At 35.2% G+C, this 12,953-nt stretch overlaps 1 protein-coding gene across 1 annotated transcript in view; it reads left to right on the forward strand.

The window, feature by feature from the left end:
• The window catches only part of LOC116504030 (gamma-aminobutyric acid receptor subunit alpha-1), a 45,127-nt gene that overhangs the window by 21,187 nt on the left and 10,987 nt on the right, over positions 1 to 12,953 (forward strand). The window contains exons 3-6 of the mRNA XM_032210845.1: positions 3,013 to 3,080; positions 9,695 to 9,915; positions 10,927 to 11,009; positions 11,475 to 11,618. Coding sequence (XP_032066736.1) covers positions 3,013 to 3,080; positions 9,695 to 9,915; positions 10,927 to 11,009; positions 11,475 to 11,618 — 516 coding nt within the window. The remainder of the gene's footprint in view (positions 1 to 3,012; positions 3,081 to 9,694; positions 9,916 to 10,926; positions 11,010 to 11,474; positions 11,619 to 12,953) is intronic.

Here is a 12,953-nt window from a genome sequence, read left to right on the forward strand (position 1 = left end):
CTTTAAGAATAGCAAAAATAATAATTGTTAGGAGATGGAAAAATAGCATAGCTCCAGATATAAAGGATTTGATTTTAGAGATTTGCGACCCAGCAATTTTTGAGAAAATTATATTTGCTGACAATCGGAAAATGTCACATTATCTTTCCATTTAGAAAAAAAATCATTGGACAGGCTGGGTGAAATCTTGAAAGCTGTTTCATTTTTTGAAGATTTGTAAATTGGGGGCACTTGGGATATATTTTAATTACAGGATTTTTTTGCCTTTGGGAATAATTTATTAGTGTTATTGTATTTTTTTTCCTTTTTTTAGTAGTGCATTGCTCATTTTTATTTTTAAAAAAATATTTGTTTGAAAACAAACTGCCTTATATAACTAATGAAATATATTTTAAAAAAAGAAGGAAAAAAGAAATCAGAAACTGAAAAAGAAAAACAGTTGGATTAAGAAAATAAGTTTTTAAGGAAAGGATTTGGAGTTGGTTAAAAGAAGGAAATCCTTTTAGAAAATGAGGTTTTCTGGAATTGCAGAAAACCATATCACCCTCATCAAAAGAGAAGCTTAAGTTGATGATACATGTGTAGTTTCCAGGAAGTGAGTATTGTTCTATCCAATGGAACCTCTAGCTGAAGAAATTTATGTATGCTCTGGTTATAAGATGGCCAGTTCCAACTCTATAATACCCGTTTCATTTTAATCTACATTATTGGAAGGTTACCCAAAAAAAATTGAAATATGGCATTGAACCACTGGCTGCTGCTTCCAGTTCTCCAAGCCATAACATTTCTTCAGTGGCAGAAAGGCTCTAGTGTTGAATCCAGCACAAAAGAGAAATAATTAAAACATTAAAAACATTATTTTCAACATCATGGTGGGATAGGGGTGATTAGATAGGGATTTCGAATGCAAAAACATGAGTAGTGGGTATAGTCAGATTTCAGCTTCAGTAAGAATGGGAAAAGACAGGGAGTATAAATCAGTAGCAACAGTTAATTTTTTATAACACCCTTTCCAACCATTACAGTTAGCTTACAGCTATTTTCATTCAAAGATCCTAGAAGATTGATTCCCTGTTACATTCCCATCTCCCCTTGACTTGGGATGAGATCCAGCTCTATTTTGAAATAATTGGGAACCTTTCCAACACCTTCAAAAGAGTTTTAAAAAACCATAGCAAATTATCAAACACTTTTCTTTTCCTAGGCTTTCATTATTTTCAGAATAGACCATAGTCATAAGTGTTTTTCACTGGACTTAAGAATTTTTCTTTTATAACTTGAATAACAACACACTAGAAATAACCACTGTTTGGTGTTCCATTTGAAGACTGTGGTTATCCCTGTATCTTTTTAGCTAAATTCAGAAAGCCCAGGTTTTTCCCTTTGGTTAGTTTTATTAAAAAATTTTTTTTCAGTAAAAAGCATTGTAAATGGAGAATAATTTGAGACAGACAGTGCGAGTCAAATGAAGCATTAAAAACTCTCTCCCTTCTGTTTCTCTGCTTCAATTCACCCTATCTGAAATGGAAAGTACCCATTGCTGGCTCAGTTTAAAGTCTAACCAGCTCGCATCGAAATCATGCAGAACTCTAAGTTCTGGTACTGATTGCTAGGCTCAGAAAAGATTCATTTTTTCCAAGATGAATATATTTTGGGGGGAATCACCTTAGACTAGCAATAACAGGTTAGATCTCATTGTGACAGTCTTTAGAATTACATCACAACCTAATTGAATTTTAAGAAACCCCTTCCGTTCTCTAATATCCTCATAGGGAGATTTGATTAGACCATGCCAATTTTATTGGATGGCTAATTAAGAGATTCTACCATCACAGTGCTTTTTCAGCATCTTTCTTACGGCTGTTGGTCCTGGGAGCAATAAAGCAAAACAGAAACAATATATTACAGTCATGGTTGGCAATGATATATTGGCATCTTTCTTTAATGTTTAGACATATGGATAAAATGGACATTGAAGTCTATACTATCTCGAGTTTTCAGTTTATATAATAGCATATTGAATTATTGGTCCATTATTATGGCCTTCCTAACCAGATTGTAACTATGATATGTCTGCTTATTTTTTTTCTCTTCCAAGAGGGTTATGGGGAAAGGATTGTATACATACCACTGACCTTTGTTTGTAGGATAGTCCTCTGAATCATCAAATTGAGTTGTAAATTTAGAGGACTATACATGTAATCCTTGGCTTAGAACTATTCATCTAAGGAATATTTGAAATTACAAGAGCAGTGAAGATTTATGATTATTTTTCACACTTATGACTGTTGCATCATCCCCATGGTTACTTGATCAAAATTCAGGTGCATGGCAACTGGCATACATTTATGATGGTAGTGCTATTCTGGGATCCCATGATCACCATTTGCAACCTTTCCATCCCATTTCTGAAAAATCACAATCAATGGGGGAAGCCAGATTCATTTAACGACCATGTGATTCACAGTGTTTAACAACTGTGGTAAATGAGGTCATAAAATTAAGTGCAACTCCTTAACAACTGCATCACTTAGCAATGGAAATTTTGGGCTTAATTATGATCATGTGTACCTGTACAAAGCTTTGAAGGTTCCTTCTAAGGTTCTTTTGAAATGGAATTTCTTCTGAGAAGAAATGTGTATAGTATGCAGAAGATCACGTAGTTTGCTGATGATTTCATGGATTTAAGCTTAACTGATTAAATATTGATGTGGATGAACTATGGGCATCTACAGATGCATCAGACTATTGGTCTCTCTGGTTCTGCGTGATGTACCTGTGCAGTTGCATAGTAACAGCTCTCCAGAGGCAGGGTTTTTACAAGTCTTTTCATAAGTCTAGGTGAACAGTTCAGAGATTGCACATGTAAAGCATCTAATACAGAGTTATCACCTCCTTTTAGTATCTTTAATAAAAATAAATGTGTTTTCTGCTGGAACAAGAGAATATGTTGCTTGAATTTAAAGAAAGTTAATGATAGGCATTCACTGTCCCAATTTCCTGCTTCATCAGAGCGTGTAACTGCAGTGAAGACTGACATCTTTGTTACCAGCTTTGGTCCTGTTTCAGATCATGATATGGTAAGTAATGCTCTACTGCCTTCCGGTATGTTAAGAATTGTTTAGCCTTCAGGAACAGTGTGGAATTCTGAATGTACCTATCGCTGCTCGCGTCCAAAAATCTTCCTACATCTCCAGTAGTTTTACAGCCTTGCAATTGACAGTTTCTGAGTACACTGAGGCATTCATCTTGAATGCAATCCACAGTTTAATGATTCAATTCATTTGAAACATTTATAATATTTGGCTCATTCCATGGCCTAGGAGCAGCAAATGGGAGGGAAACATCTCACATGAGAATGGACCGTTTGGAGCCTAAACCATCTTAGGGGAATAAAGATTGGAATAAATACTGTTTTCTTATGATTGTTCAGGCCAATGATAAAAAATGGCAATAAAATAATTCTGCGTCGTTCCATCTCTCATTTGTTATATTTAAAAGATTAATCTTCCACTTACATCTTTTGATTCTAAAGAAGTCTTTTTCCCCCTGTAAACATTTTGTAATTCTGAGGTCAGGCTGGACTACTCAGGTCTTTAAAAGCTTGACAATAAATTGTGATGCATTAAAGCTCCAGCTTAGGACTGATTCTGAGGAATTTCATTATATATTATCTGCTGGAACAAAGCCACAAGGAAGCACATTTGAGTCCAAAGGAATTCTCCTACATTCTGGCTGCTGATGAACAAACATTATTATATAAGATTTGTTAGCAAGAAAATAAATAAAAGATTTAAGAAGCAATGTACTCAAACAAGTAATAGAAAAAATAACACTACTTGCCTACCAAAACTGGTAGGGCAAACTACTGGATATAAACCCCACACAGAGTAGCACTAAGGATGTTACTTGGACAGGTAATGAAACATCTGCAAACAAACAATCAAGCTCAGAGGGCACCAAGGATTCCATAGTTCAATCCTGAATTACATATAATATATTCTCTTCTATGGCCCTATTTCCCAAAACTATAGCAGCTCTCCAATTTAAACTGGCATGTCTGTTGTAAATGAGCCTTTTGTCAGTAATCAAATGCCTTATTTTTCATTGATGAAATTTTCTGTCCACTGACAGCATAGCCATTATCTTATGTACATCTTTCTGGGAATTTATTATGTTCCTTTAATTGCTGAGAATTTTCCTGATTTAACTCCAAAGCTAAAGGATGATTACAGGTAGACAGAGAATCCAGATCCTTTAGATCAGGGGTGTCAAAGTCACAGCCCGGGGGCCAAATCCAGCCCATGGGGTAGTTAGAACTGGCCCATGGGGCCACCCTAGAAACAGAGAAGGAGTGCTCTGAAGTGCTTCTGCCAGAAAAATGGAGCTCGGGAGAGTCACATGTGGACCCCCAAGCTCCATTTTCACAGACTATTGCAAGAGGCTGTGGCAGCTAAAAATTGAGCTGGGGAGCCCATTTTCACTGGCAGAGCTCTTGAGCTGCCACAGGCACCACCAACATGAGTGACAATGAGCTAGCTACATCCACTCTGGCCCACACTGGCCCCTGACATCAAACACAACCCTGATATGCCCCTCAATGAAATAGAGTTTGACACCCCTGCTTTAGATTAATTCATATATCTATAGCTACATCTACATCTATCATCATTATTATTTTTCTAGCCATTGTCTATCCACTGCAGGATGAAGGCTTCTTCTACATGTTTCCAACCAATATGGTCTTGATTATATCTATCTATCTGTATCTATCTATCTATCTATCTATCTATCTATCTATCTATCTATCTATCTATCTATCTATCTATCTATCTATCTATCTAGCTCTATATCTATATCTATATCTATATCTATATCTATATCTATATCTATATCTATATCTATATCTATATCTATATCTATATCTATATCTATATCTATATCTATATCTATATCTATATCTATATCTATATCTATATCTATATCTATATCTATATCTATATCTATATCTATATCTATATCTATATCTATCTATCATCTATCTATCTATCTATCTATCTATCTATCTATCTATCTATCTATCTATCTATTCTTCACCTACCTACCTACCTACCTACCTACCTACCTACCTACCTACCTACCTATCTATCTATCTATCTATCTATCTATCTATCTATCTATCTATCTATCTATCTATCTATCTATCTATCGGGTCCAATTGGCAAAAGAAAGCTCAGGACTGTATTGGTTGGAAACATGTGGAAGAGGCCTTCATCATGCAGTCCTGCATTTAGCAGATAGATAATGACTAAAATGATGATGAATATGACATCTATCTATCTATCTATCTATCTATCTATCTATCTATCTATCTATCTATCTATCTATCTATATCTCTATATAATTTATATCTCTAAATAATCATATATATATTCAACTTTTGAAATGATTTCAGCCATGCCACTCTTGGGGAAAAGGGGAAGTCAGAAGGTATTGGAATGTGGTGCCTTAACCCCGCTAGAAAAAACATGGAGCAGACTCAGCTTCAGAACCAAGGTCCTGGCAATGAACATCTGCTGAGATCAAGAGAAAAGTGGCTACCAGGCTGATTGATTAATGTGATCTGGGACACCTGAGGTTGGGGGAGTTTCTGTTCTTTTAACTACCTTAAAGCATGGGAATTACTTAGAGCTAGCTTCATCTTTCTATGTGCTGATACTCAATAAAAGGTCTTTTGAGCTTGCTTGAAGCCTCAGAGTCCTGATTCGATTGGGTTTGTTACTTGGAACCATGACATAAACATCTTTATTAATCTAAAGGATCTGGATGTTCTATCTGCCTGTAATAATCTTTTAGCAATGGAATTAAACCCAAGAAATTTGTCAGCATATAAAGGAATACACACATACACAGACACACACACAGACACACACACTTCATGAAGAGTATTACATAATATACAATGTAAAGAAAACCCCAACTTTCTTAGTAGCCTGATTCAGGATGGACTCAAAGGAAGAAGAAAAAGATAAGCTTTCTCAATAACAATATTGTTTTTTTTCCCCTACTTTGTAGTTATGCCAAAAAATTTAATGCAGCCTACAATAACAATAAGCTGGGATTTAGGGTGTAATGACAGGGGTTTACAGGAGTAATTGGAATTTTCAAGAGAACGTTTGACTTCACAGATATGTAGCTAGAAATATGTCTGTCCCTTCTTTCTCGAGAAATGTCATTTGCAGAAAACTAGTTCTCAATCTTTTGAACTCCTCAGAACTTTCTGGAACTCATTAATAGTCACTGTAAAATTATTCACTGTTGTACAGCAAACATTCTTCAGAAAAAGGACCTGGGAACTTTCAGGTGAATATACAATGTGAATTTCAGGAAGCAGATGCCCAGAAATCCTTCATTGGCTGCCCATCTAATACCTTATTTGTAGTCCTGGTTTTAAGACCCTATTATACTGTTGCTATAAGGTTAGTCTATGCATAGTGCTCCCAATCAGCAGCAAGGTACTTTGATGGAGATGCTTTTAGTCTAAAATGCAGTACAGTCAGTGAACTCTGCTGACAGATATGTGATTAAATTACTTTCTGAATCTAAAATGGCTTGAGGAGAAAAGTGGGTATCACCCAAGCCTTAGCAGCAAATGGAGTGCTGCCATTTACATAAATGGCTGCACAAGCCACATTTTACAGTTCACATGACATAAGCAGCCCAGCCATCCTCTTCTCAAGTCAATTTGCATAGATATATGCTCTCAGAGAGAGACAGAGAGACGGAAAGAATTAGCTATTTGTCATACAGTAGGCAAGACCAAGGCTTTCAGTACGGTATTTTCACAGCTTGATGGGGAATATTGGAAACTTGGATTTTTCCATCTTCATATACTGTATGGTGAATTAATATGAAGGCCCTCTGAATTATTTGAAATGCTTCTAGCCATTGTTTCCCCACCTGGGTTAAGTTGTGTTTATACAAAAACGTATCAACAATTTGCATGCTGTTTTATGCTTGTCTATGTCTGCGTTCTCTTCCATTTTTTTTCTCCCCAATAGAAGCAAGGAATAGCCGGGGAAAACATGCTGTTTATTAATAATAATTAAATTTTACTCTATATATCAAATAAAACAATGACTGAACTTTAAAAATTTACAAAATCAAACCTTTTAACTGGAAATGAAAAATAAACTTCAAGTTTCAAATTATATTTAATAGGATGAGCTTGCTTAGTTTTACATTAGTTCTGAAATGCAAGTTTTAGATTGGAGACGGTGTCCCTTGGTCATTTAGAATTTCTGCTGATTCTTTATAGCGACAATTTCAAAAAATCCTGAATTTGTTGCCAGCTGCCTGAGCACCACAGGGACATGTTCAGCCAGTGATCCAGCTTTGCATATGTAAGCCATCAGGCTGTGCTTCAGGACTTACTTTTATTTGGCTTGGACAAGCTGGCTGCTGGCTTGTCAAACTAAGGCTCGAGACAAAAATCAAAAATAAGTCAAAGGAAATCTTCAACTTGTAAAAAGAGAAAAAATAAGAAAATGGTTCATTAATGGATGAAAGTGGCAAGAAGGTGACAAGCAATAGGGAGAAAGTAGAACTGCTTAACTCTTTTTTTTTTTCATCTGTTTTTACACAAAAGGAAAAAACAGTCCAACCTATCAAAAACAGTACCGTAAAAAACAGATTAGGAATTCAAGTTAAAATAGACAAGAAAATGGTAAGTGAGCACCTGTCCACCTTAGATGAGTTCAAATCACCAGGACCAGATGAATTACACCCCAAGGTACCGAATGAACTGGCAGATGTGATCTCAGAACCACTGAACTATATCTTTCAAAGATCCTGGAGCTCTGGGGAACTGTCAGAGGACTGGAAAATAGCTGATTCCATTTTCAAAAAAGGAAAAAAAAATACATCCAAGAAACTACAGACCTATCAGCCTCACCTCAATATCTGGGAAGATTCTGGAAAAGATAACCAAGCAACAAATAAGTGAACACCTAGAGGCAAACAAAGCCATAACCAAAAGCCAACATGGGTTTGTCAAAAACTGATGATGCCAAACAAAACGTATTGCATTCTTTGACAAAGTGACAACATTAATTGACCAGAAGAATGCTGTGGATATAATTTACTTGGACTTCAATAAAGCATTTGATATAGTAGACCAAAACCTACTATTTGATAAGATAGAAAAATATAGGCTAGACAGCATCACCACCAACTGGCTGACCAACTACACTCAACATGTAGTCCTCAATGGAACTGTATCTACACGGAAGGAAGTATGCAGTGGGGTATATTGTAGGCTCAGTACTCTTCAACATTTTTATCACTGTTTTGGCTGAGGGAATAGATGGGGAGCTCAACAAATTTAATGGGGAGCTGGCAGGAATGGCCAACACTCCAACACTCCAGAAGATGGGCTTAAGATAAAAAGGATCTTGACAGACTTGAACATTGGGCTCTATCTAACAAAATGAAATTCAATGGTAAAAAAAGTAAGTTTCTATATCTAGTCAAGAAAAACCAAATGCATAGGTATAGTATAGATGGTATCTGGCTCAATAGTAGTAACTGTGAGAGAGATCTCACAGAAAATTACAGTGGACAATAGTGTGCTGCAGCTGCCAAAAAAAGGCAACACAGTTCTAGGCTGCATAAACAGAGGGACAGAATCAAGATCAAGTGAATGTTAATACCACTCAATAATGCTTTTGAAAGACCACACTTGGAATACTGCATCCAGTTTTGGTTGCCATGATGGAAAAAAGATATTGAGACTCTAGAAAGAGTGCAGAGAAGACCAACAAAGATGACTAGGGGACTGGAGGCTAAAACATATAATGAACAGTTGGGTATGTCTAGTTTAATGAAAAGAAGGACCAGGGTTGACATGATAGCAATGTTCCAATAACTCAGGGGTTGCCACAAAAAAGAAGGAGGAGCCAAACTATTCTCTAAAGCACCTGAGGGCAGAACAAGAAGCAACGGGTGGAAATTAATCAAGGAGAAGCGACTTAGAACTAAGGAGAAATTTCCTGACCATTAGAACAATTAATCAGTGGAACAACTTGCTTCCAAAAATTGTGAATACTCCAACACAGGACATTTTTAAGAAGCGATTGGATAACCATTTGTCTGAAAGGTAGACTGGGAACATGTTAAATGTGGAAGCCCTACCAGAATTTGTTCCAGACTATGCTCTCTGTGCAAAGGTGGAGACTATAAAATTCTGCTTTTTTGGGTGTCTATTTCTTCTAACTGAATAACTCTTTTAAATTTCTTGTTTGTTCTAAATGAAGAAGCCCTGTTTAAAGTTGAATCTCCCTCAAATTTGCTTGTGATTCCCTGGAGTTGTAACCTAGAGCTTAAAAATTCTATCTTAAAATAGAATTGGTTTTGCAAGCTGTTGATATAAAAAAATATCATTTTATGGTAAAGTAGAAGACATAATTGTGCTAACCAAAATTTGTTGGAGGTTTTAGGAATCCATTTTTCCCAGAAGAAAGGGTTACCCTTATTCATACTTCTGTTCATCTGTTTTATGACTTTGACAAATGACAAAACACAGATGTACAGTATGAACCTCTTAAAGCTCACTATTGTTCAGAAAGCCTTGTGCTCTTCAATGGGGCTATTCATAAATGAAGTATGTTCAAAGCTCATGATTCTCTAATTTTAGGAATATACAATAGATGTATTTTTCCGACAAAGCTGGAAAGATGAAAGGCTGAAGTTCAAAGGACCAATGCAAGTACTCCGATTGAATAATTTAATGGCTAGCAAAATATGGACACCAGATACATTTTTCCACAATGGAAAGAAATCAGTCGCTCACAACATGACTATGCCTAACAAACTTTTGCGGATTACAGAAGATGGAACACTGCTTTACACAATGAGGTAAGAGACAGGGATGTGGTATTTTATTTATGAAAAAAAAAATCCTACATACTTTTCAAGATAAATGTTTTTTTGTTTATAAATGTTCTTTTGCTTTAATGATTTATACATTTTCCACAATTTGCTCTAGATAGTAAAATATGAACCTCTTTAAAGGAATCAATAGAATGTAGCTGTTTTAAGCATTTTTTCTTCTAATTTGTACTTGTCTTTTCATTTTCTCTTGAGATTACTACATTCATTACGATAGAAGCATATTTTATTTTAAGAAATTTGGATATTACAATCCAATTTTATAGAGTGGTAGTTTGTGTAATGTAAACAATTATATAATATATAATATTATCAACCTATTATTTTCAAATAGAAAGTAGGACTTCATTTCACCATATTGATTTCAAGGAAGGAAATGATTTATTTTGTGCTCCTTTTATAATCAAGTAAAATACACATTGGATTGGACAAGGATGGGGGACATTTCCAGCCTTCTTGGCCAATATCAAACAAAGTCCCTACTGGGGAATAGAATAAATGAATATCTTGTGTAATGGTGACACTCAGAAATTAGATAAAGTTTGGTTTGAGAAGGTTAATATAATCATACAATAAAAATGTATTCTTTGTGCTCAAATGGTGAAAAAAAATGGGACAATTGGGGAGGCATATAACAACCCTGGCATAAATCTATCTTAGCATATTATGCATCACAGAGAAACACTTTTGAATTACACATTGCAATTACCTGTTTTCATAAATGGGAATTGATATGGATACTGGAATAACTGCTTGCTATTTAGGGCAAAAAGTAGTTTCTTTTAGTGAATTGTTGTATAGAACAAACAAATGGTCTTTTAAACCAAGTGAACCAGATTTTCCAGTTAACCTTGCTGCATATAATCATTTGACACAGTTTGTTAACCAAATGCAGTAAAATAGACACCTTCTATTACCATTTCCATCAAAGCCATGTTATATTCTAAATCTGTTCTAATGCTTTTGGCCTGTTTACAGACTTACAGTGAGAGCAGAATGCCCAATGCATTTAGAAGACTTTCCCATGGATGCACATGCTTGCCCATTGAAATTTGGAAGCTGTAAGTTGACTTTGATAATTATTTCCCGGCTTTTCCCTTTTTGTAGGCCATTGACCAGTTAGAACAGGGCCTTGACTTATAGCTATGATTCCAATTACTGCAGCTTTTTGTAGATAGCTACATGGGTAAACATAATACAGTATTTAACGTGGACACAAAGAAATTTGAGGAGGATACTGTGATCCCTCAATTCTGCTTATCTTATTATAGAAAGCATATTTTAGTGACTTTATTGTTGCATACAGAAAATATAGGATTTACTTCCAAGATTGATTGACTTTCAATCTGTATGTTATCTCAATTGTTTTCTGACATTCTGAACTGCATATAAGAAATAGAGATCAAAAGGGTATTTTAAACAGCAACAATGAGGTGGGTGGGGGGTAGGGAGGAAAGCATTTGTCCAAATTGACATGGCCAGGGATATTAAAGAAACTTTGGAATTATTTTTTTTTAACCAACTAGATGCTTACACGAAATCTGAGGTAATGTATGAATGGACCCGTGAACCTGCACGTTCTGTTGTTGTTGCTGAAGATGGCTCTCGGCTGAATCAATATGATCTCATGGGACAAACAGTGGATTCTGGAATTGTGCAATCCAGCACAGGTGGGTAAAAACCCCAGTGCTGCTTCATGTCCATTTCTTGCACCACAGCACAGTTTTATGTCAAAAATATAATGTCCTAGATGAGTATGGCATATTTTAAAAGGCCCATCTTTTTTTCTTTTTTAAAGCAAACAATTCATAATTTGCTCTTTAAATATCTGTATTCTAAAAATTGTGTATGTCGCACAGAACATATTGTATTTAAATGTATCTTAGGTTTGCAGTGCCCCTGAAAAACAAAACAAACAATTGGCTGTACTCAAATAATGTTCTTGCCAAGTTCAGATCTCATTAAACCCAGCAAAGAAACCGTAAGAATCTTCCACCTTTCCTCCAGGTTCATTACACTTTGCTCAGCTTGATATCCTCCATGAACAGAAAAGCTCAACACATGTTGCTTATAGCTACACAGACACTGGATTTTTCAAAGCAATCAATTAGTTTATTTTCTCATAACATAAAAAGGAAGAGTCTGAAAAGAAAAACACAGTGGGACTGTTGTAATAGGCAAGGTGTTGCTCAGACCGAATATTTAGCAATATAAACTTAATCAATGCCCCCTCCCTCCAAAAAACCATAAGCTTCTCAAAGTACATGTCTTAATCCTTCGAAGGTACACAAATATATGTAGGCTTTTAAGGCATTGGCATGGTACGGTGGGTGGGAAGAATTGCAAAGATATCAAACAAAATTAACATCATAGCCTAAAATACAATAATCATAAAATACAATAAATAATCATGATTATTTATGGTTATGACAAGTTCTGCATTAAGTTGGCACTGATTAGTAACAGAAAGTATTCAGTAAAACCTCTAGAAGCACTGTTATTAGAAAAGGAACAATTTCAATAATTACATTTAAAACGTAATTATGGTGTTGAATTGTAGCAGTGATAGTAGTGGTAATAATAGTACAAAATAAAGAAAAATGAAATTAAGTTATAAAACAGGAAAGAAAAATGGGTAAAAGGAAGACACTGACACATAATTGAAATTTAAGGTAGTGCAGTAGGTTTCAGAAAATCTAAGATTCTGAATCGATACCTTAGCTCTAGTTTAGTTGGTTTGTAGAATATGGCTGTCTGAAAGGCTTCCAATACTTTATAGATATTAGGGTTACAATTTAATGATTTTGTGAATGAAATACAAACAAAAATGCAATAGTTTGTGTACTATAATTGTATTATTTATGGTTTTCTCATATATTGTTGAACTGGAGCAATTTGTAGAATTAACCTCTAAATTAATTGAAAATTACTTAAATACTTGGGTAGTTGATGTTTTATCATCAGCTAACAAATATTATATAGTGAAAATGAAATTCTAAGAAGGA

Source organism: Thamnophis elegans, chromosome 2 (assembly GCF_009769535.1).
Source record: "Thamnophis elegans isolate rThaEle1 chromosome 2, rThaEle1.pri, whole genome shotgun sequence".
NCBI classification, from domain to species: domain Eukaryota; kingdom Metazoa; phylum Chordata; class Lepidosauria; order Squamata; family Colubridae; genus Thamnophis; species Thamnophis elegans.